The sequence below is a fragment of the Cervus canadensis genome, chromosome 21 (genome assembly GCF_019320065.1).
Source record: "Cervus canadensis isolate Bull #8, Minnesota chromosome 21, ASM1932006v1, whole genome shotgun sequence".
Taxonomy (NCBI): Eukaryota; Metazoa; Chordata; class Mammalia; order Artiodactyla; family Cervidae; genus Cervus; species Cervus canadensis.
Window position 1 is genome coordinate 23950354 of NC_057406.1, and position 25520 is coordinate 23975873.

At 41.5% G+C, this 25520-nt stretch overlaps 2 protein-coding genes across 2 annotated transcripts in view; both read right to left on the bottom strand.

Moving 5' to 3' along the window:
* The window catches only part of PLBD1 (phospholipase B domain containing 1), an 86524-nt gene that overhangs the window by 51267 nt on the left and 9737 nt on the right, over nucleotides 1-25520 (bottom strand). The window contains exon 2 of the mRNA XM_043441508.1: nucleotides 12191-12410. Within this exon, the coding sequence (XP_043297443.1) occupies nucleotides 12191-12410 (220 nt within the window). The remainder of the gene's footprint in view (nucleotides 1-12190; nucleotides 12411-25520) is intronic.
* On the bottom strand, nucleotides 15762-17511 carry LOC122423949 (hyaluronan synthase 2-like). Its single transcript, XM_043441507.1, has one exon. The coding sequence runs from the start codon at nucleotides 17418-17420 to the stop codon at nucleotides 15762-15764; it is 1659 nt and encodes a 552-aa protein (XP_043297442.1). The 5' UTR covers nucleotides 17421-17511.

Below are 25520 nucleotides of genomic sequence, written 5' to 3' on the forward strand. Positions count from 1 at the left end.
CCATCACAGCAAGGAAATCGAAACTGTAATCAGAAATCTTCCAGCAAACAAAAGCCCAGGACCAGGTGGCTTCACAGCTGAATTCTACCAAAAATTTAGAGAAGAGCTAACACCTATCTTACTCAAACTCTTCCAGAAAATTCCAGAAGAAGGTAAACTTCCAAACTCATTCTATGAGGCCACCATCACCCTAATTCCGAAACCAGACAAAGATGCCATAAAAAAAGAAAACTACAGGCCAATATCACTGATGAACATACATGCAAAAATCCTTAACAAAATTCTAGCAAACAGAATCCAACAACATATTAAAAAAATCATACACTGTGACCAAGTGGGCTTTATCCCAGGAATGCAAGGATTCTTTCATATCCGCAAATCAATCCAATGTTAATACACCACATAAAATTGAAAGATAAAACGATATGAATAATTCAATAGATGCAGAGAAAGCCTTTGACAAAATTCAACACTCATTTATGATTAAAACTCTCAGAAAGCAGGAATAGAAGGAACATACCTCAACATAATAAAAGCTATATATGACAAACCCACAGCAAGCATTACCCTCAATGGTGAAAAATTGAAAGCATTCCCCTGAAATCAGGAACAAGACAAGGGTGCCCACTCTCACCGCTACTGTTCAACATAGTTTTGGAAGTGTTGGCCGGAGCAATCAGAGCAGAAAAAGAAGTAACTCTCTCAGTAAACTCTCACTGTTTGCAGATGACATTGATCTCTACAATAGAAAACCCTAAAGGACTCTACAGGAAAATTACTAGAGCTAATCAACGAATATAGTAAGTTGCAGGATATAAAATTAACACACAGAAATCAACCCTGCACTTCCTATTACACTTAACAATGAAAAAACAGAAAGAGAAATTAAGGAAACAATACAATTCACCATTGCAACAAAAAGAATAAAAACACTTAGCAGTATATCTACCTAAAGAAACAAAGACCTTATACATAGAAAACTATAAAACACTGATGAAAGAATCAAAGAGGACACAAACAGATGGAGAAACATACCATGTTCATGGATTGGAAGAATCAATGTTCTCAAAATGGCTATACTACCCAAAGCAATCTATAGATTCAATGCAATCCCTATTAAGCTACCAACGGTATTTTTCACAGAACTAGAACAAATAATTTCACAATTTGTATGGAAATACAAAAAAACTCGAATAGCCAAAGCAATCTTGAGAAAGAAGAATGGAACTGGAGGAATCAACCTGCCTGACTTCAGACTCCACTACAAAGCCACAGTCATCAAGACAGTATGGTACTGGCACAAAGACAGAAATATAGATCAATGGAACAGAATAGAAAGCCCAGAGATAAATCCACGAACCTATGGACACCTTATCTTTGACAAAGGAGGCAAGGATATACAATGGGAAAAAAGACAACCTCTTTAACAAGTGGTGCTGGGAAAACTGGTCAACCACTTGTAAAAGAATGAAACTAGAACACTTTCTAACACCATACACAAAAATAAACTCAAAATGGACTAAAGATCTAAATGTAAGACCCGAAACTATACAACTCCTAGAGGAGAACATAGGCAAAACACTCTCCGACATAAATCATAGCAGGATCCTCTATGACCCACCTCCAGAATATTGGAAATAAAAGCAAAAATAAACAAATGGGACCTAATGAAACTTAAAAGCTTTTGCACAACAAAGGAAACTATAAGCAAGGTGAAAAGACAGCCCTCAGATTGGGAGAAAATAATAGCAAATGAAGAAACAGACAAAGGATTAATCTCAAAAATATACAAGCAACTCCTGCAGCTCAATTCCAGAAAAATAATGACCCAATCAAAAAATGGGCCAAAGAACTAAACAGACATTTCTCCAAAGAAGACATACAGATGGCTAACAAACACATGAAAAGATGCTCAACATCACTCATTATCAGAGAAATGCAAATCAAAACCACAATGAGGTACCATTACACGCCAGTCAGGATGGCTGCTATTCAAAAGTCTACAAGCAATAAATGCTGGAGAGGATGTGGAGAAAAGGGAACCCTTTTACACTGTTGGTGGGAATGCAAACTAGTACAGCCACTATGGAGAACAGTGTGGAGATTTCTTAAAAAACTGGAAATAGAACTGCCATATGACCCAGCAATACCACTTCTGGGCATACACATCGAGGAAACCATATCTGAAAGAGACACGTGCACCCCAATGTTCATTGAAGCACTGCTTATAATAGCCAAGACATGGAAGCAACCTAGACGCCCATCAGCAGACGAATGGATAAGGAAGCTATGGTACATATATACCATGGAATATTACTCAGCCATTAAAAAGAATTCATTTGAATCAGTTCTAATGAGATGGATGAAACTGGAGCCCATTATACAGAGTGAAGTAGCCAGAAAGATAAAGAACATTTACAGCATACTAACACATATATATGGAATTTAGAAAGACAGTAATGATAACCCTATAGGCAAAACAGAAAAAGAGACACAGAAATACAGAACAGACTTTTGAACTCTGTGGGAGAAGGTGAGGGTGGGATGTTTCGAGAGAACAGCATCAAAACATGTATATTATCTATGGTGAAACAGATCACCAGCCCAGGTTGGATGCATGAGACAAGTGCTTGGGCCTGGTGCACTGGGAAGACCCAGAGGGATCGGGTGGAGAGGGAGGTGGGAGCGGGGATCGGGATGGGGAATACATGTAACTCCATGGCTGATTCATGCCAATGTATGATAAAACCCACTACAATATTGTAAAGTAATTAGCCTCCAACTGATAAAAATAAATGGAAAAAAAGAAAAAAGAAAAAAAATTGTATTTAACTGGCAGTCAGACAAAGAACTTAATTTGTAGAGAAGTGTTGGTCTGTATAGTTGTATTAAGTGGGATTCGTTGTGATGCTTCTGTATTTATTCTATTGCCTCAACTGTTACTTGAAGATGGCATGCTGTACAGTTTAATTTAGCCTGTGGTATCAGTGATAGAAACGATACCTTTCTAAAGACGGGGTTTATCATAACATGCTACTTCTTGAGGGCTTGCACTTGTAGAATTGCATTCTCTTCTGCTGTGTCGTCTTTTATTAATATATATAGCTACTGGTCCTTGTTACTTTTTTTTTCTCCTTCTCCTTGGACAGTAAGCCTTAGAGTAGTGACTTCTGGAGCAGGGAAACTTAGAGGTTAGAGTGATAAGACCTTTACATGGAGAAGTAATTTGCATGTATGAGCTAGGAAGGTGTTTTTGTAGGTATGTTACAGGCTTACTGTAAACCATTTAACTTGTGCTCCAGAGTAACTGTCATTTAATGTTGGTAGTATAGCAAATTATGATGAATAGCTTTAATTGTATGTTTAAAGTCATATGTTCACAGGTTCAAATCTGGGTATCAGAATTTAAACAATTCTTGAAATGTATGAATGTCTCTTTAATATACTGATTACAAAGCAAAAAAAAAAAATTCTTCAAGTTTTTCCTTAAGCATGTTTACAGTGTTCCAAGGACAAGGGCCCTGAAGATCCGTACTCCCCCTCTTTGTTTTCTGCTCCATTTCTTGTTCAAGGGTTGTTCAACCCTGTTTGGGGACCAGCTATATATAATACCACGAAGCTCTCTTGCTGCACTTTTTGTCTGCCATTTGCTCTAAATTTAGAGCAACGTAGGTCCAACTAACTGTGAGCCCCGTGCACTCTCTGGACTGGAAGCTTACCCAAAGTCTGATTCTGGTTTTCATTTGATGCTTTTTCTGCTGTGCTGTGCTGTGCTGAGTCTCGTTCAATTCTTTGTGACCCCATGGACTGTAGCCTGCCAGGCTTCTCTGTCTATGGAATTTTCCAAGCAAGAATATTGTAATGGATTGCCATTTCCTACTCCAGGTAATCTTCCTGACCCAAGGATTGAACTTAAATCTCCTGAGTCCCCTGCATTATCTGGTGAGTTCCCTACCACTTGCGCCACATGGGAAGCCTGAGGCTTTTGTTGACCCAGAGTTCAGCACTGTAAGCAGGACATGACTCAGCTTTCAAAAATGGGAATTGGGCCCCCGGCACAGTAAAAATCTAGATATCCTTTATCTAACAGCTTCCAGCACTGAAACTGACAAGACGGGAATAGAGTTTTATTGCCTGTTAGGCAAAGAACATTAAAATCCTTTGAAATCTTTTATGGTCCTTGACTTCAACAAACTTCATGAGGCCGTTTCCTTCAAATTATTTGTAAGTTTTTTTTTTAACTTAAGAATTGTATTTAACTTTTATTTATATATATCTTATGCTGCCATATTCCTCTATCAAGTTGATCCCTTTTCTATCACCTCTAAAATAGAGGGAGAGAACAGCAATAAAGCTAGACAGGTATGTGGGTGACGGGGAAGAGACCCTCTGCCCTGGCCTCATACTTCAGGGGAATGGAATGCAGAAACTACAGGTATGCTGGGTGACTTGATTTAGTTGCTTAGAAGCAAGAGCCCTGAAGTTTCCCCTCCAAGCTTGCCTGGGGAAACAGAGATGGCTTCCTGGATTGTCTGGGTTCATGAGCTAAATGAAGCCAACCCTGCACCCACCTTGAGTTTTAGGGGACAGCCAAAGTTGCTCTTGTCTGGTCTAGGGTGAAATAAGAGGACATTGGGAGCTGATGAACCTCCTCAGGGCAGAGGACTAATATTTGGGGTGACCACCACAGCCTCAATGGCATTGATTGTACAACTGGAGACCAGGGAGACCTTGGAATCCTCATCTGATGTCAGGTGGGGAAACACCCAAGCTAAAGACTCAACGAGATCCTTCCACTTCAGTAGATGCTCCAGAGAAAGACACAAGACAGACAATCACTACTTAAACATCTCCCCTCCCTCAATGATGCCTGAGTATAACCAGTCCATTCTGGAGACAAGTGTTTGGGACAGGAGTGTAATATTCTGAACTTCTTGTGTGTGCGTGCTCAGTCAAGTCTGATTCTTTGTGACCCTCTGTTCATGGGAATCTCTAGGCAAGAATACTGGAGTGCGTTGCCTTCCTCTCGGGGATCTTCCCAACCCAGGGTTAAACTCACGTCTCTTATGTCTCCTGCATTGGCAGGCGGGTTCTTTCCCACTAGGGCCACCTGGGAAGCCTATTTTGAACTGACTTAGTCTCAATGATAAATTATTTTGTTCTTATTCAAATAACTGTGGTCACATTTCTTGCCACAAGGAGGAATGGGCTCTTAACATTAAAATGAGTTAAGTGAGAACAAAGTTCTATTTTTTTGGAAAAAAATAACTTGTGGACTATTGACCCACAATAGTCACTCAGGTAAAGAAACAAAAGTCATACATTTTAGCTGAGGTCTCCACAACTGCATCTTGCCCAGCTCCATTCAGAGTTCCAGATCCTCTCTACTTTTCAGTCTGTTTCAATACAGGGCCATGTTTCTCAACTGGAGTGATTTTTCCATCCATTTGGCAATGTCTGGAGACATATTTCGTTGTCACAATAGGGGGAGGAGGGAAGGTGCAATTGGCATCTGGTGGGTAGATAGCAAGGACGTTGCTAAACATCCTACAGTGCACAACAAAGGATAATTCAATCCCTGATGTCAAAGTGCTGAGGCTGAGAAACCTTGAAACAGAGGAACATTCATCCTGACTTGGGGGTGGAGCTGCAGAGGTCCACATCACAGTAGATAGGACAGATGGAGACAGAGGAGGGTAATTAGGCTAGAATTATTAAAATTGCTTCTTCCTTTTTTGGGTGAGGGCTAAATTTTTTTGATTCTGACATTCAGAGCAGGCGAACAGAAACCTCTACCTTGAGATCAGAAGTGGAGGCTTCTCCTGATTCTGCCCCATCCAGGGGCCCTGAGGAACATAACCCACTCACAGCCCCCTCAGGAGGCTGAGGCCCTTCTCTGACCCTTGGCCCTGGGACTCTATTCTTTGTGTGTGCTATAGCAATACAGGACAGCAGATAAGAGCAGAGGATTTGAATTCTGAGCTCAAAGCTCGACCCACTCCTTCTGGGCTCTTTGACCATATGAAAGACTCCCAACTTCTCCATGTGTCCGGATTCTCATCAGACAGAATCCACACCAGTCTCCAGGTCAAGGATGTGTTAGATTTAGTTCCAGCTCCTATGGTATGTAAAGTCAGTAAGTTTCCCCCTAAGCTGGTGGAGACTTCACCCACCTTTCCATCTCTCACACACTCGTATGCGCCAATCATGAAGACATGTGTGTGCCCACTTTTCCCTGAATCTATCTGCGTTATGTTAATACCATATCACTTGACAGCCCACTCTAGCATTCTTGCCTGGACAATGCCATGGACGGAGAAGCCTGGTGGGCTACAGTCCATGGGGTCGCCAAGAGTCGGACATGACTGAGCAAGTTTCACTTAGTGCTGGTCAGGAGCTCTCTCCTATGCTTTCCTAGGTGTTTTGATTTCCCACTTCCTGGGTCTGAGACTGGATCAGGCTCCTTTAGTATATCCCATTGTGATTAATCTATTTGTGTATGTGCTGTGTCCATGTGCATGGACTCCATAGCCAGGTAGCTTGTTTCCAAACCTGGCTTCTGCTTACTAGCTTTGTGACTTTCAGCTAGTTACTGAACTTCTCTGTACCCAAGTTTTCTCATCAATGATATGGAGATAAAAATAATATATATCTTATAGCACTGTTGGGGATGAAATAATTTAATGGGCTTCCCAGGTGGCTCAGTGGTAAAGAATCACTTGCCAATGCAGGAGACACAAGAGTTGTGGGTTCAGTCCCTGGGTTGGGAAGATCCCCTGGAGGAGGAAATGGCAACCCACTCCAGTATTCTTGCCTGGAGAATCCCATGGACAGAGGAGCCTGGTGGGCTACTGCCCATGGGGTCGCAAAGAGTTGGACACAACTGAGCAACTAACACACCTCATACAAGTAATTTGACATATATAAAATGTTTTGAACAATGCTTGACATATTTTAAATTATATATATATATACATATGCTAGTCATTATCATCATCATCACCATTTTGTGGTTCATGTTAAGTTCCAAATAATTACTGGTTGATGTGTCATTTGAAAATTTGAGGGTGGAACTGTGTCTTACTTATCTTTGATGTGTCTACAGCCTTGACCAGAAGCCATAGTCAGTTTCTGATATCAAAAGGAGCAAGTTTGGGGGTATGGAGGAGATTCTTGAAGTATCTCTTGATGATAAGACAAACACTGAAAAGGTTCTACTTTTTGACTGCTTTCTCTACTTTCTCTACTTGTGTCAAAATCTTGCTAGAATATCATTTCATCATAGTTTCAGCAACTGTTGTGTCAACACATTAACTCAAAAAGACTGAGGAAAGTACTGAGGAACTCACTCCCCACTGTCTCTCCATTCCCAGAACCCAGCACAAGTGTTGGCTGCATGGAATTCACTCACCCAAGCTGGGTAAACCCTGAAGAAGTCATTTCTGCAGCTGCTCCAGCAATGCACGAGATCAGCTGCTTTGCTAAAAACTAGAGCAGGCCAGGTCCCCACACCCTCATCACCATTCTTTCCAGAAAGGTCTCATGACTCATTTTATTAAAAATCAATCTATGGCTGTTTATCAGCTTTTACCTCATTAGTGAGCCATCAGAGACTCTTAATTTGCAACTCTTAGGGAGCCACCCCAGTAGAGTTTAAAAAAAAAGGGGGAGGGGGTGGAAATTCCATCTGGCCAAGGCTGCTAGACAGGGCATTACATGGAAACAGGTAGCTCACACTTCTGATTCATCTCTAATAAAACTGGAACAACAACAGGATTCAGTTCAACTTAACAAGCCTGTTACGTAAGTGCTGGTGGCAGAAGTGCTGTGCTGGGCTTCTGGGGTATGCACAGATGAAAGAGGGGGACCCTGTCCTCAAAGCACTAAGAGATGGTGGAGGAGAAGGATGGGGCTTTGACCCAGTAGAAATGGAATCAGAAAGAGCTTCATCAAGGAGACAGCGTCTGAGACGGGTCTTGGAGGTTGAGCAGTATTTTGATCAGTAGAGATGTGAAGAGCAGCATCTGGCTGTTAGGAATCATAGCTTGAAGAATTGCTAGGAAGGGGATGTGCAAGAGGTGGAAGGAGCATCACGGCACCGCTCACGGGCGCATGTGAAACGCGTGGTGCACCATGCAGGGAGGGGGTTCCTCGGGGGACGGGGGTGAGGCATCGAAAGAAGAGGAAGAACAGAACATGAAGAAGAGCAAACCAGTGAGAGAAACCCCAGAAAACAGGGAGTGCCTGCTCTAAGCTGGATGTGCCGCTGCTCCACACGAGATCACCCTGCAGAAGCAGCGCAGGTAGACGGCCGTGAGCTTCAGCATAGAGAATTGATACAAAGGGTTGGACCCAGGAGAGTGTTGCAAAAGTTCAGAGAAGCAGCAAATTGCTGAATGCTTCAAAGGCCATGATGGAGCATATGAGGATATGTCTTTGCGTTTTGATTTGGTTTCTTGAATATTTCATGTTTCAAATGATATTTTCCGAGGTCGTCAAACCAACATCCTTGTCTATCTCAAGTCGTTCATCCCATGATCTCCGACCTTGCACACACCTCTGCCCCCAGGAGGTGCAGGAGGCTATAAGGAACACTCCATTTTAAAAGTGGAAGAAAGTGGCGGGCCTATACCTTCCACTGCTCCTGGCAGCTGCATGAGCAACTCTGTGAAATGAGAGGGAAACAAGACAGCTCTTTCTTCTGGCCTCTGGCACAAACTCACCTTCTCTGCCCTGGCACCAAGGCTGCATCTGGGTACGTGGGACTGTACTTTGCAAAATAGTCTCCAGCAGTATATGTTGTAAGTGGATGAAATGATGCCTGGGTATAAAGATGCTATTGCTTTTCATATGACTCCCCTTGTGTAGCTGAAAACAAAAGACTCTAGCCTGTGACTTGTTTCTCCACCGCTGGTCCGTGGCTACAGTCCTTCCAGAGGGTTGATATTTTAAGCTACTTCTGCTTTGCTTCAGAGAATGCTCGATACTTTTGCTCGGAGGGAGCCCCACGGCCTCCCTGCTCAGCTGAGACAGTGCATGGAGCGCTTACTGCTGCAGTCCTTCTTTGATGGGGCCTTGGGTCTAAGAGTCTCAATTCCAGGAAACCTTCCAGTCGCCACTCACCAACCACACCCCCCTGCCCCTCCCACCCTACTTCCCTGCCAGAGTTCGTGTCTCTGTGAGCCCCAGTTCTCTACTTCATTTGGCACTTTCTCCAAATTAAACTCTTGCACCACAGAATGTGTACTAAGCCTTCACCCCCTGGACCATATCAGAGAGGAAGCAGGTAACCACTTCCCTCTCCTCCCTTTTCCCCAGCCCATTGCCAGGGGTCTGTTTGATGCTTGCTGGACCATATCCCATGGCTCTGAGCTGTGAGCAAGGCACAGAGCCTTGGAATGTGTGCTGATTCAGAAATTCCCTTACTTACTGAACTTCTCAGTAATGCAGTCAGAATGACAGCCTCTGAAAGGAACTTATGGGAAATGCCCTTCTAAAGATGGTTTTGGGGGACTTCCCTTGTGGTCCAATGGTTAAGAATCTGCCTTCCAATGAAGGGAACACAGGTTCGATCCTTGGTTGGGGAACTAAGTCCGTGTGTCACGTGAAGACCCAGCATAGCCAAAATGTACATTGGAAAAAATAAATAAAAAGAGGGTTTTGGTTATAATTTAAAAAAAAATAGTAGCATATATTTATTTGTTTGGTCACGCAGCTCATGGGCAATTCGTTCCGTAACCAGCAATTGACCCTGGGCCCTCGGCAGTGAGAGCACAGAGTCCTAACCGCAGGACAGCCAGGGATATCCCTTGGTGATAATTCTTCCTCCTCCTCCTTCTCCTCTTCCCTGTTCTGTTCCATCCTTCCTTCCTTCCTTTCCTCTTTCCTTTTTGTCCTCTCCTTTCTCTCTTTCTCTTTTTCTTCTCCTTCAAACATACAAATATTGATCTCACTCTTCCATCTACCCTCTTCCACCCTTTATCAGGCAACTTCCTGCTCACCAGCATCTTCTCGGGCTCAGTGAGATACAACAAGATCCCGCGCAGAGCAAAGCTCCTCTCAGATTCCTGGTACCACCCACAGGGGAAGCCCATCATGAGCAGCCGGGGAGTTTCCACAATCACAAATACTGATGGAGATGAACAGAGAGGCTGTCTTTCCAATTCAAGAAACCTCTGCTTGAAATAGAGAATGACCACCGTCAAATGAGCCTCTACCCAGAGCTTCCATGACATGGCTGCCATCTGCCTTTTTAAACCAGATGTCCCTGCTTGCTCGATTGGAGCCTCCACTCCTGGTCACTGTAAATGCAACTTATTCAGACTCAGTGTCTTTCTTGAGGGCTCTCTTCTGTTACCTTCCACCTTGAATGATTTTGGCTAAGTCTAAGGTTCTCGTGCTTGACCCACCACTCACTGCTTCCACAAAGCCTCCGTTGGCTGCTCTGGTCCACCGGGGTGCCTTCCTCTCAGACTCCCATAGGATTAATGATTAAATCACTTTTCATCTGTTTTCTGCAGCAGAAATGCTGCCGAGAATTTCCCAACGTTTCCTCAAGGATCCTGTGATGAGTGAGCTTCCTAGGCTGGCCCCTCCCTCACTCCTGATCCCTGGTCCCCAGGCTGCTGCTACAGGATCCTAGGGAAGGCGGATTCAGAGTCTGAAATCAGGAGCTTCTCTGGGGGCTCAGTGGTAAAGAATCCATCTGCCAATGCAGACAGATTCCATCCGTCTTCCATCCCTGATCCAGGAAGATTCCTCAAGCCGAGGGGCAACTAAGCCCATGTGCCTCAACTACTAAGCCTGAGCCCTAGAGCCTGGGAGCCCCAGCTACTGAAGCCTGAGGGCCCTAGAGCCTGTGCTCTGTAACAGGAGAAGCCACCACCAAGAGAGTAGCCCCTGCTCACCACAACTAGAGAGTAGCCCCTGCTCGCCGCAACTAGAGAAAAGCTTGCACAGCAACGAAGACCCAGCACAGCCAAAAATAAAAATTTTTTAAAAAAGAGAATGCAATGAGAATTCAGTGGATCCAGAAACAGATAAGGATTTGGAGGGAAAAAGAAAAAAGTCTGGATTGTTACATGCAGAATAACAGTTTTAAACATGTTTTTAAACATCGTATTCACTTTATAGTTTTCTACATCTCCAAATAGAGAGTTCCCTACTAAGGGGACTTGTATGGCAAGGTAATAAAAATTTGGTAGAACGATAAAAACAGGAATTTTTAGTTTAAGGTTAAAAAAAAAAAGCAGCCAGAGCCCAGTAATTAGCCATTCAACATTTGATATAATTGCCAGCACTTAGAAACAGATTAAGACCAGCACTGTGTTTACTATGAGTAAGGCTGCAACAGGGGAAAATAAGGTTTGGTTAAATTTGCACTCAGCGATCTAGGTCACAGAGCATAAAAAGAAGAAAGCCAAGTTCTCAAGATATTTTATATCAAAGGGAGAATGAGGCTTGTTTAAATAATTTGCAACTTTCCTTTCTCCAAGGAAGAGTTCTCCAAAAAGGATGCATCATGATTGCATTATTATAACTACATTTTTGTTATTTTCATTAGACAAAGGAAGAACTCAAGAATCAAACAACAATAGAACATTCATGTTAAGACATCAAAATTTCAATTTTTGATTGAATCTTTGCCCACTTGAAAGTATCATTCTAGGACAGTTGAAAATAAATGCTCTTACATTTTATTTTTAATTAATTTTTAATTAACCCTCTCTGTTTTGTGCTTCTCAAAGAGCCACTCCATCTCCCTTTGCTTTCTCCCTGACAATGAATGACTAGTGAGATGAAATGGCTTAGCTGTCTTTACAACAGTTTCATGAGAGGGAAATGTTTTAAATGTCACAACTGGGAGCTTTGCTCCTTCTAGGCAGGCATGACTATAGATACAAATGTAATTGTGATTTTTTTTTTTTTTTAACTTTAGGCCATACTGCACAGCACTTAGGATCTTAGTTCCCCGAGCAGGGATTGAACCCAGGCCCCTTGCTCGGTGTCTTAACCACTGGACTACCAAGGAAGTCGCTGTAAATGTAATTCCGATGTTTCTATCATCTGAGAAGGACCACGGTGACTTTTCAATTCTAGTGTACAATGCTAGGAAGAAAAATGTTACTGCTGAAAAAAAGAAAGGGACAGAGGTTGCCTTGCAGTTCTCTACCATGACTGGGGTACTTACGGGGCAGTGAGGTAACCCTCCAAAAAGCCGGCGGCAAACATGATGATCTCGTTGCTCAGGGATCGAGAACCATACCCTGCTTTGATCTCCAGGATGCCCCAGCCTGTGGTTTTCACAGAGTTGTTGTAAAAGCCATAGGCATCCCCATTCCTGTCCAGGACATTTTTGACTTGTATTCTCTTCTCGGTAGGCATCCAGTACGCAGTTGCATAGTAGACCCCTGGAAGAAAAAAAAAAAGGAATAATGCTAGGATGTCACTGAACTGAGTGGCTGATGCCTTTCTTTTTCTGTGTAACCAACAATTCTAGCACATCTGCTTTTGAAGAGTCATTCTATTAGAGTTGGGGAATCTGTCACACCACAGTTTGTCCTTGTTATTGTTGTTTAATCTCTAAGTCGTGTATGACTCTTTGCAACCTCATGGACTGTAGCCCACCAGGCTCCTCTGTCCAGGCAAGAATAGTGGAGTGTGTTGTCATTTTCTTCACTGGATCTTCCTGACCCAGTGATCAGACCCAGGTACCCTGCATTGGCAGGAGGATTCTTTACCAGTGAGCCACCTGGCAAGCCCTTGTCCTTGTTACAAATGGGGAAAAACCACACCCTTGATCAAAGGCAATGAGCCTAGAGCACAAAGAACCAGGTCAAAGGTAGGGGTGTAGTTGGAGCATCAGAGAGGGGGTCTAAGTGCTTCAACCTTAGGGATGGAATTCTGGGTAAGGCAGGAGCTGGACCTCTCACCCTTCTTGTCATTCAACCAAGAATAAGATCTGGGATTTCCCTGGTTGAGAGTCCACCTTGCAATGCCGGGGACTTGAGTTCAATCCCTGGTCAGGGAACTAGTATCCCACATGCCTTGAAACAGGCAGGCCTGTGCTTTGCAACTACTGAGCCCAAGTGCTGCAACAAAAAAATCCCACATCACACACTGAAAACCCTGCATGCCATAACTAAGACCCAATGCAGCCAAATAAATAATAAAATAAATAAATATAGTTTTTAAAAAAATAATAGGGTTCAACCCTGGTCTGAAGCCCTTTTCATCCCCCTCAATAGTTGGGCCAAAGCATCCACATTCTCTCACTTTCTACCCTATCTCTCCTGCTTAATTCTTTTGTTTCTTATCAAAAATATTTTATTTACAAAAAATTCCATGGAAATACACTGAATAATTGCTAAAATAAATTCGGGCAATTCATTCAATCTTTTATAAGAAGGAGAGAATTTGACACTTGAATGTTACTAAGGCAAAGAGTCGGACACGACTGAGCTACTGAACTGAACTGAAAGCTTAACTTAGAACATAAATAGTTGGAAAGGCAAACTCAAGGTTAGTCTCACTTAATGACATGGTCTGTTTGCTTCCCACAAGCTCTCCAATCAGTGCAAGTATACTTTGTAGAACATTATGAACCTTTTTGTACTCTGAAGGTAGGCTGTGCAGTTTTTTTCTTAGGCAAAATGGATGGAATATAGGTGTCTGCATAAAAAGGAAGCAGAAAGGCAGAAAACACATGGTTGAACACTTTTCCACATTTCTGCTTCATCACAATACTTTTTATTCAGCTCTTCATGTGTTCAATTGTGCTTTTAACACAGGTCTACAGAGCACCAGCTACAAGGCAAGATGGGTCATCTCTAAAGTCAAACTAGATAAATAAGATCCCAGAGTAGCTAAATGAACCAGGCTGAGGGTACCTGGTCCATCAATTTTTTATGTGCCAATTCTTGATACAGCTATTAATATTAAACCTTGATACCATGTCTACTATGTGAACATATTTATGTAGGACAAGAACAGAAGAGATGAAGCAATTATCTGTATAATTTAGAAAAAATCTTTCCTAGAAAGTTAAATAATAATAGGTAAAGCTTGATTCTGCCAGTTTTGAATCTATATGCTTTATCCTTGTTATAATTTATCCTACTCACCCATATAAATCTCATGGACATGAGTTTGAGCAAACTCCGGGAGACGTTGAGGGACAGGGAAGCCTGGCATGCTGCAGTCCATGGGGTCGCAAAGAGTCAGACACAACTTAGCGACTAAACAACAAAGTGAACTTTAGAAAAAAAAAAAAACTTTGGGAAAAAAAAAAAAGGTAGGTGAAATATGTTCAACATATGGACAGGATCCAGTGAATACAGGTCACAGAACAAAATGATGAACTGTACTGTATTTGTCCAAATTACACAGATAATTTTTCCCACTTTGCTTCTTCATGGCCTGGAAAAACACTATGAAAATCTCCAAAGACTGTCTTTGACACGTAAATTTCATCTGTTGCTGGATACCTAGTGCTTTCTTTTGAGAACAAGCACTCGCTTTTTTTTTTTTCAATCTTATGAAAAAATTGCATTTTTCTACCCCTTTAGCTTTGCTTTTCAAGGACTTCTTTTTGGTACATGTAAGTGTGAATTTCTACTTCCAAAGTGTGACAGATATATTGGCCTTTTCTAAAATAAACGAAGAAAGGGACTTCCCTGGTGATCCAGTGGGAGTGGTTAAGACTCCTTGTTCCCAATGTAGGGGGCCCTGCTCAGGGAACTAGATCCCACATGCCTCAACTAAAGATCACATGTGCTGCAATGAAGTTGGAAGATCCCGTGGGCTGCAACTAAATAAACAGTTACAAGAGCTCCCAAATAAATGAATATTAAAAAATGAAATAAATGAAAAAAGTTAAAATATTGAAAGTTTAAGCACTTTTTCACAGAAATAAACTATTCAATTTTAAAGGTAGAAAGAAAGAAACACTTTATTCTTTCTATCATGAATAATATCAGTCAACCAAGCTTCACATTTTGGGTAGACATTTTTCAAGTATGAATTTTTTCAGAACCTCTTTTATTTAAAAAAAAAAAAAAAGGAAGAATAGGTGAATTTTGGCAGAGGAGTAAAATATAAAAATATGCACAATTTGTTTTAAGATTGGCATACAAACTTTTAAAACAGTACAATTATATAAAAGTATGGCCTGTAAAATATCCTTTGGCATTTCACTTGGTAGTTAAACAGAAAAATTTTCTAAAAAAAAAAAAAAAAAAAAAATAGCTATCAACACAGTCCATAAGTTAGGGTTGTATATGTTGAAAGAAATTTCCCTTGAGTTTCAAAATCCTTTTCTTCCATAATAACTCAATGGACATGAGTTTGAGCAAATCCAAGGAGATAGTGAAGGACTGGAAAACCTGGTGTGCTGCCATTAATGGGGTCGCTAAGAGTCGGGCACAACTCAGCTACTGAACAACAACCCAGGTAAGTCATCATTAGTGAGGTATATAGGGCAGAACACTGTTAGGCAAACGGAAGGAAAGAGCACATGAACAAAGAATTCTTCCCATTTTCATAGAAATATTAGGTTAAATCTGAGTCATCCTTCTTGGTGTGTCACTCTACTTTGGCAGAATTAAAATAAGCCCATACAAATGTCTTTGTTCAAGTCCCAGCAGCAGCGATATGTCTCCTTTGGTGGCATTATTTGATGCCAACACACCGTACAGTCCCCTGGAGGGATGAAGATTGTGTGCATGTGTCTGCATCTATAACTGCAAACACCAAATGTAAGATCATACATCAAGCGCCATGTCGTACTGTTGTCCCCTCCTCCGCCTGCCACACTTCTTGATGACAACCACATACAATGTCAAAAACAGGACCCAGTAGCATACATAGAGCAATGTTCCTACAATTATAACTGTCTGTTTTGATTCTGAAAATGGCTTTTTAGATTCCATATAAATGGTGAAAACCACACCACCCAGGAGGATTGTGAACCAAACTGTTACGGGGATGAGTCCTATGAAATTAACAACAATGGTCTTCCTTCCAGAAGTACCCCACCCAGCTTTGTTAATCGTCGCAATTGCAAACATCTTGGCGGGAAGTAAACTTGACATGTATAACACTGAATAGAGGGACATAAAGACCATAATGGTGTTTCCTCTAAGGCAGCTGGCAAAAGATGATTTTATGAGACCCACTAACTGGACAGTTAACAAGAAGAGGAGTATGTTCCAGGTTTTACCCCTGTAGAAAAGCTGGATTACTGTGGCAATGAGAAAGAAAGGGAAGAACCCAGTGATGACGGCTTCATAGGTCATCCACAGGTGATGTTTGTGGAACCACATTGCATTGTATAGCCACTCTCGGAAGTAGGACTTGCTCCAACGGGTCTGCTGGTTTAACCACCTGAGATATTCCTTAGGTGTTTCAGTAAGGCACTTGGATCGAGCTGTGTATTTCGTTGCATAGCCCAGACTCAGCACTCGGTTCGTTAGGTGCCTGTCATCTCCAAAACTACAGTGGCTGCCCATAAATTCTTGATTGTACCAGTCTTCCACAAATTCCTGCAGTAAGGAGTTTCGGTACATTCCCAGGGGTCCGCTAATGCACTGGACACACCCAAAATAAGACTGACAGGCCCTTTCTATGTTAAAAGCCATCCAGTATCTCATGCTGCTGAGGAAAGAGATCCAGGAATCATACTTGTTTAAAATCTGGACATCTCCCCCAACACCTCCAACCATGGGATCTTCTTCTAAAACCTTTACCATCTCCACCGATGAGGCAGGGTCAAGTATGGTGTCTGAATCACAGACCTGTACATAATCCACACTCCGTCCCAGTGCTCTGAAAGCCGTGTACATGACTTCTCTTTTTCCACCCCATTTTTGCATGATACAGATATTCTTGTTGGACAAGACCAATTGGGTGACATGTTGTGAGCTCTCTTTATGTGACTCATTTTTCTCACCAGGACCCTTCATGTGGAAGTTGCTCTTCCAGATATACGTGGCTGACATGTCCCTGCCCATGACTTCACTGAAGATGTCCATCATGTAAAGGTCATCTTCTGAGTTTCCGTCTATGACCATGACAACTTTAATTCTGGGGTAGGTTAGCCTTTTCACAGATTGCAAACATTTCCGTAAGTAGCCTGGATCTTCTTGATACGCGGCAATGCAGAGAGCAACAGTTTTGTTCAACTTAACAGGGGTTTCTAGAGATTTTTTCATTTTCCGGTGTTCCAAAAAGGCAAACAGACTTTGGATGATGAGGTGTGATACTAAAACTGCACCGTATAGCCCAAAAGAGAAATAGTAATTATCCGTTTGGAAAAATTGGTAGCCAACAATATAAGCAGCTGTGATTCCAAGGAGGAGAGAAACTCCAAAAAGTGTGGTTCCAATTATTCTCAGGATACATAGTAACCTCCCACAGTGCATCTTGTTCGGCTCTGGGTCATAAAGTTGTCCTCAGCCTGTCTGTCCTGGAGGGTCGGCGGCAGGCAGTTTCCAAAACTGAGCTAATAGGAGATCAGATGAATTTGAGACAATGGACCAAAAAAAAAAAAACCCAATTTTAAACACATTTATAAAAGATTGAGGAGTTTTTTATTTTATTTTTTAGTTCCCCTCCCTTAATACTAGAAAGTCTCTTCTCTCTTTTGTATTTAAAGAAAAAGAAAAAAAAAAAAGGCCTGGTGAAAACTCAACAGAACCAAGGAAGCGTAGAATTGGGAGAAAGTCTTTGGCGGGGCCTGGTTCAAGTCCTGAGTCAGTGGGTTGCTGGAAGCCAGGTCTGTTTAACTCTTTTCAGATGCCTTGATTTCCTCCTTCTGGCTGTTGCCTTTCTGCCTCCTTCAATGGAAGAGGTGTCTCCTGCTTAATTCTTCACAAATGACATTAGATTCCTACTTTGTAGAAATGATAGAAACTATCACCTGTGGATTCCTCAAGTTCTTGATAATTTTGTGAATTGATCCTCACAGCTCCTGTGTCCATCTCACCCTTCTTGGTCTCCTCCATCCCTCCACCCATGTCCTGGGTCCCACCACTTTCCTTAAGTGGCTCTCACTTTCATGAGGAACTTCACTGCATCCTGTATCTTCTTGCTCCTAAAGCTTGTACCCTAAAGCTCCCTCTCTGCAGTGGCTCATCCCCATTCAGGTTACTGTCTTGCAGCTCAAAGCTAACCAGCCATAGCAGCCCTCTCTGGATCACAAATGAAATTCTCGAATCCTAACGTCACATGAACTTCCAAAAGCATATGACCCTGGTGACCACTTATTCTTAAAGCTCTTTCCTCCCATGGTCTCTGGAATAACAATCTCCTGAAGCACCGCCTCCTCTACTTGCCTTTTCCTTACTTTTCCCAGGAGTTCCACTTTATCCCCAACAGCACAATACCTTCTGGATGATTCCTTTAGCACTAGGAATTAAAAATATCCAAAGCAAAATTCATATTCTCTTCCAATCCGTCCTCCACCCTCTGCTTTCTAGCTTTGTGGTCTTTCAGCCTAAAACCCAAGTCCATCCAGGTCTCCTCTCTCCTCCACAACTCATATTTAATCAAAAGTTCCTAAATTGCTCTCCTATTAGTAAGTGCCTCCTTAGCTCTTCCTTTCTATGCTAGTTAAAAAAAAACAAATTTATTTGGTTTTGGCTGTGCGGGTCTTTGTTGCCGCACACAGGCTTTTCTCTGGCTGTGGCAAGCAGGGGCTACGCTCTAGTTGCGGTGCATGTGTTTCTCCTTGTGGTGGCTTCTTTTGTTGCAGAGAACAGGGTCTAGGACGCTTGGGTTTCAGCAATTCCCACACACAGGCTCAGTAGTTGTAGCTTCCGGGTTCTAGAGCACAGGCTCGGTCATTGCAGTGTACAGGGTTAGCTGTTCGCAGCATGTGGGATCTTCCAGAACCAGAGATCAAACCTGTGTCTCCTGCATTGGCAGGTAGATTCTCTATTATTGAGACACAGAGAAGACCATTTCTATGCTAGTTTCAATATCACAACTAGTCTAAACTATGAAGAGGCCTTTCCCCCCCCAAGGTCTCTGACTTTTAATCCATTTTTCATACTTTGCCAGAGTGACCTTTCTAAAATGCAAAACTAATTTGTTTACTTGAATACCCCCAATTGTCAATGGCTTCCACTTCCTAGAATTAAAATTCTTTGACTTATCCTCTTGGGCCTTCATGACCTGGTTTCTGCCTCCCTATCTAGTTGCACTCCACGTGATCTCGAAACCATTACACACAGTTCTCTGGCCTACCATGAGCTGGTCCAACACCTCTGACTTTGCATATGCTGTTTCCTCTGCCTGAGATTTTCCCCCTTGTTGACTACCGAGTAATCTCAAAACAGTTATTTAAGACTCAGGAAGCAGCACCCCCTTTATAGGAACTGACTCGCTCTACCTTGTATGGAGGTCTGTTGGTCTAATGTAACTTACACATCTGCTCCTGCTCCCAGCCTATGAACTTGTTTCCTCAGCACCTAATACTGTGTCTGGCCCACAACAAGTACTCAATTTTTGTTGTTGTTTAGTCGCTAAGTCATGTCCGACTCTTCTGTGACCCTGTGGATTGTAGCCTGCCAGGCTCCTCTGTCCATGGGATTTTCCAGGCAAGAATACTAGAGTGGGTTGCCATTTCCTTCTCCAGGGGATCTTCCAACCCAGGGAATGAACCCATGTCTCTTGTATTGGTAAGTGGATTCTTTACCACTGAGCCACCTGGGAAGCCATAGGTATTCAATAAATATCTATAAAAGGGAGGAGGACATAGGAAGAGAGCAAGATGAAGAAAAGAAATAGTATGTACAGCATTCATTTCTCTGCCTCCGAAACCATCACACAGCTGCTCAGGTTAAAGAGAAACTTTATATTCAGGTCATCAGGGAGGTGGGAGGAGGCCAGAGTGACTCAGATTCTGGGCTGCGACTCAGCAGATGGGTATTGTATCATCACTGAGAGTGGGAGCAGAAGGGAAACACGTCTGGGAGGGAGCATATGTTTAGTTTTGGACATACTAAGTTTTTAGTGGTTAAGATACTAGAAAGCTCAGATACAATATTTAAATATGATTATCTGCTTTCAACATTCAAAACTGACTCAGTATTTTATTTATTTGGCTGAGGCATGTGGAATCTTTGGTTGCAGAATGCGAACTCCTAGTTGCAGCACATGGGATCTAGTTCCCTGACCAGGGATCGAATCCGAGGCCCCCTGCATTGGGAATGCAGTGTTTTAACCACTGGACCACCAGGGAAGTCCATATATATATATATATATATATATATGTATTTTATGCAAAGACTGTCTATGAAATGAGCACTAAAATTAGAAACTTAATATTAGAGCATCAATGGCACCTTGGCCCAACAAGGTGATAGACTGGGACTCGGTCAAGCTGTGCTAATCAGCTAATGTTATAACTGTTAAAGAAAGATCTTGAGCAGGAAAATCACTTTATTCTCAGTCAAGTCATGACCATAATGGTGGGCTTTGTTTAAAAATGGTGAAGTGGACCCAGAGGAATCGGGTGGAGAGGGAGGTGGGAGGGGGGATCGGGATGGGGAATACATATAAATCCATGGCTGATTCATGTCAATGTATGACAAAAACCACTACAATATTGTAAAGTAATTAGCCTCCAACTAATAAAAATAAATGAAAAAAAATTAAAAAATAAAATTCTTATTTAAAAAAAAAATGGTGAAGTGGAAGTAATGGCAGTGATAAACATAGGCAGGTGCAGACTACCTATTCACCAGGTTTCTGGTGATGAAAGAGAGTCTAATTGTTACTGAGTCAATTGACCACAGTTGGATAATTGTGGGCAACATCCACAGAAAAGTCCTTTCTGCTCCTCCCAAATATAATAAATATGCTTTCCAAACTGATCTTGGACCATGAATGCTACAGCCTCAGCCTCTTCCCAGCTTTTCTCCTGCATTCTCGTCCACCCTTAGCACCAGTGAACTTGGAGGGAAATGAGAAAGGATGGCTGTTTCACTGTTACTGGTACTACCCCTTTTTCTTACCACAAATAACAAACTTCTGCAAATCTGTGCTTTTTTGACATTCATATGCCCCCATATAAGGAAAAAAAATTTTTTTTTACCCAGTCCTCAGGGGAAATCAATGAGAAAAATTTGCTGCTAACACACTGACCAATTTAGCAAGTGCTTTGAGAATTAAGCCAAAATCTGAGTTTCTTGTGCTACCTCTAATTGATGTCCTCCGTTCCTCAGTGTTTTCTCCATATATCAACTCTTCCCGGTTGTCCAGTCTCATGCATTTAAAATTTTTTTTTCTTAAATACTTGATTAGTTTAAGCCTTATGCTTTTCTATTAAAAAAAAAAAAACCCTCCATGTTGTGAAGTGACTGGTGTGGAAACTGTAATAGCAAAAACGTAGAAAAATATCACATAATTCTAATCTCAACCATGCTCTATGCAGGCTCTGTGAAGGTAGGGGCGACTTTTGCTTATGACCGCATATCCTGGGAATGCTAGAGCTGGCACAATAATGTTTCTGTGATGGATCTAGATTACATGTGTGTGTTCCTGACCCCAAAGTGAAATTTATCTGAACATTCACAGAAGTTAGTCTAAAATAACTCAAGTCGTTATGTCCTTAAGCTCGGGTAACAAGCCTAGAGGACGTTCAGATGCCCAAGGGGCAAATGCCATGTTCGTGAAAATGAGACTTAAACATTTCTAACAGCAACATCCTTAGAATCAATGCACTTGATAAATATTTATTGAATGACTGAGAATATTACTTTCTAAAAAAGTTTTTCCTTCCACAAATAAAGATGAAAAGAAGCCCCATCAATTTTTGATTTCTCTATGTAAAAACCCAAACATCCAAATTGAATTTCTTTTCTTTACCTATGTATTCTATTATTTTCTATAAGTTAATTGTTTTCAGTTGAAAAAAAAATTCGTCACGCTCTTAGAATTTGTAAAACAGTCAAACATGGCCGAAATCACTTTTTCCCATAGTTGGAACCTAAGTCTGCTAGCACTTCATTTATGAAAGAGGAAGCGGTGTTCAACCCTGAGCAATACAATTTTCCCCTAATGTAGTCAGTCAGTTAGATAGAGGGGAAAAAGAAACATGAGAAAGCAGAGCATGTCAGAGAAAATATAAAAGCAAAATTGCAACTTAATCTATTCAGATTAGTTTTAGCTAATAGTTTACTATGATCCTCGAATTGCTTTTCTCTTTCATGTTCAATGAGCACAGTCACTCAGCTTCCTTCTCTGTACCCTGGCTTTGCACCTTTCCTTCTCTGAAAGGACTTAAAGTAAATGCATACCTGGTTTTTAGATTTGCTTAGTCTCTTCATCAGAGTCACTAAGAAAATAACTAATGAATAATCAATCTCCAGGCAACAAAATCCTAAGTTGGTATTTTAGCTCTCACTCTCTCCAGAAATCAGAGCCTGGGATTCTGGATGGAAAGAGAACCATTTGGCGAGGTGCTCCAGAGAACAGGAGTAGGGGGCTAGGAGAGGGGAACACGGAGGGATGGAAAGCAGCAGGGTGCATTTCAAGATGGTCCAAAGAGGTGTGCAGAATAAGCCTATGAAGACCACACCCCAGGGATGGAAAGAGGGAGCATTTATCCACCCACTCCCATCCTGCGGAGGTCAAAGGTGGCCTTTGACCATTCCCAGTTATGCACATGCTCCAGAGCTAAACAGCTATGATTTCAGAGGAGCTCTGAGGTAGAAAGTGGGGGCTCTTGCAGTTTGGCTGAGGTGAGGTACCTCAGCTTATCTGAGTGAAGCTAGAATAAAAGGCAGAGTATGAGGTGGGTTGAATAATGTGTCTAATACACAAAGCAGGTTGAAAGGGATTAGTTAAAAAAAATAGCTTCAAGGAAACCAAATACTAGTACATAAAAACGCTGCAGATTTCCTTGGCTCTGGAATGATCTCTTTCCTTCACCTCCTAGAAGTATACCTGGTTCTTCACTGCTGGCTTAACTCAGAGTTCTTGTCAAAAGTCTTATCAACAGAAAGTCAGCTTTGCCCCATTCTGATTCAGCACTCAGCTCACCGCTCATCTAGATCTCTCTTTAGTTATATGCATTTGTGTGTATTTGTTGCAGTAAATTTGCCTATAAACTTGTTAAGAATGAGGGGTGGCATCATGTATCTCATTGTATTGACTCCCTTGGGCTTAATATAATGTTTTATCCTATCAAATCCCCAGCTCTTACACTGGCTGGAAGGTTACCATTGGAGACAGATTCACATCACATCTGCTGTACATTAATTCTTGATTTCTCACTGTAAATTAGAATTTTGATTTCTTAGGTCTGGTTTGAGTAACTTGATGCTACTTTATATTAGACTATACCTGTGTTTGCAAGGCTGCAGGACAAACTTCAGAGCAAGCCTCTCTCTCTCAATCAAGAGACTTTCACAATTTTTCCCAAGAAGATTATAACATATCTGCTGTCTATGCAGACATGGAGTTTCAAGTGTTAGACTCAAGTTTCCTCATAATTTCACTACCTCTATTAGTTTCATTTTTTTAACCACATTAAGTAAATTCCTGTTTCATAGTAGTACAAGAAACCTACATAATAACATTATTAATACATTTTCTAGTCACATCTTTAAGCTAAGTTATCAAAAAATTGTGAGACATAGGTTGTAGAAGCAACTGGAACCTTCTCTATTTTTAGAAAAAGGTAAAACAAATGTATTCTTAAACAATTCTTAAAATGTTAAAATTAATTCCTTGAGATTCACTGCATTATTGCTGCTACTACCTATTTCAATTATTCATTATTGCTGCTAATAACTATTTCAATAGTTCATGCTTTGTAATTTGGAATCCAATAAAACATAACAAGTGACACAAGTGATAATAATGTCTAAATAAGTGTGAAAACTAAAGTTTCTATTTTGTGTGTCAGAACCGAGACCCAAGATGAAGTTCATGGATAAACACTTCATATATTATGGAAAGTAAATCACCAAGAAATAGTTGCTTAAAATTTTCTACCCCAGTTTTGGGGCTTCCCTGGTGGCTCAGATGGTAAAGAATCTGCCTGAATGCAGGAGACCTGGGTTTGATCCATGGGTTGGGAAGATCCCCTGAATAAGGGAATGGCAAACCACTGCAGTATTTTTCCTGGAGAATCTCATAGACTGAGGAGCATGGCAGGTTAGTCCATGGGATCGCAAAGAGTCGGACACAACTGAGCAACTAACTAACACATTACACACATACCCCAATTTCAGGACTGAAGGAGGGTCTTTTAAATTTTATTCTGGAGAAAGTTTTTGATCTTTTCTATAAGTTTCAGGACCAGGAAACAAAATTTAATAATAAAGATTAATAAGTATTAATACTTCTCCCAGAAATTCTTCTGAACTTATCTATTAAAAAAAATGTTTTTAGCAAAGGTCTAGTCAATAAATGTGATGCCATGCTTGTATTTGCCCTGTCAGAGTCTATAATAAATGTATATTTGTATGTTAGTCTTTATGAGAGAACTCCCTAAATTTTCTCAAAATATCCCAAACTCCACGCATCCCAAACTAAAGTCACCCTATTCTCAACCCTCAAATAAGCACCTTTTCCTTTAGTTCTTACCTTGATGAAGGCAAGAAACATCTACCCACTTTGATCTGGGTATTCTCAACTCAACATTGCTAAGTGTTAGAGAAATGCAAATCAAGACTACAATGAGATAACACCTCACACCAGTCAAAATGGTTATCACCAAAAAAATCCACAAACAATAAATGCCAGGGAAGGTGTGGAGAGAAGGGAACTCTCCTGCAGTGTTGGTGGGAATGTGAATTGATACAGCCACTATGGAGAACAGTATGGAGGTTTCTTTAAAAACTAAAAATAGGTCTACCACAAGACCCTGCAATCCCACTCCTGGGCATATATCTGGAGGAAAACATGATCAGAAATGATACATGCACCCCAATGTTCTTACCCTAAAAAGGAAACTGAAGTTGTTCCTTCTGGCCATTTACCAAGTCCTCATGCTTTTATCCACTTCCTTTCCTTCCCTATGTGTTACTTTAGTCGAGGCTTTTCCCATTTCTGGGAATTATCTTGTATATATTCTGATTAACACACTGGTATAGCCCTTGAATTGGTTCAAGATGGCAGAGTAGAAGGATGTGCACTCACTCCTTGAGAGAGCACTGGAATCACAACAAACTGCTGAACCATCATGGACAGGAAGATGCTAGAACCAACCAAAAAAGATATCCCACATATCCAGAGACAAAGGAGAAGCTGCAGTGAGATAGTAGGAGGGGTGCAATCATGATAAAATAAAATCACATCATCACCAGGTGGGCTACTCACAAACTGGAGATCAATTATATCACAGAATTTCTCCCACTGGAGCGAAGGTTCTGAGCCCCATGTCAGGCTTCCCGATGTGAGGGTCTGGCAACAGGAGAAGGAATCCCCAGAGAACCTGACTTTGAAGGCCAGTGGGATTTCACTGCGGGACTTCCACAGGATTGGGGAAAACAGAGTCCACTCTTGGA

Excerpts from the sequence above, each read along its gene's own strand:
- LOC122423949 (XM_043441507.1), bottom strand. The coding sequence starts at position 17,420 with ATGCACTGTGGGAGGTTACTATGTATCCTGAGAATAATTGGAACCACA.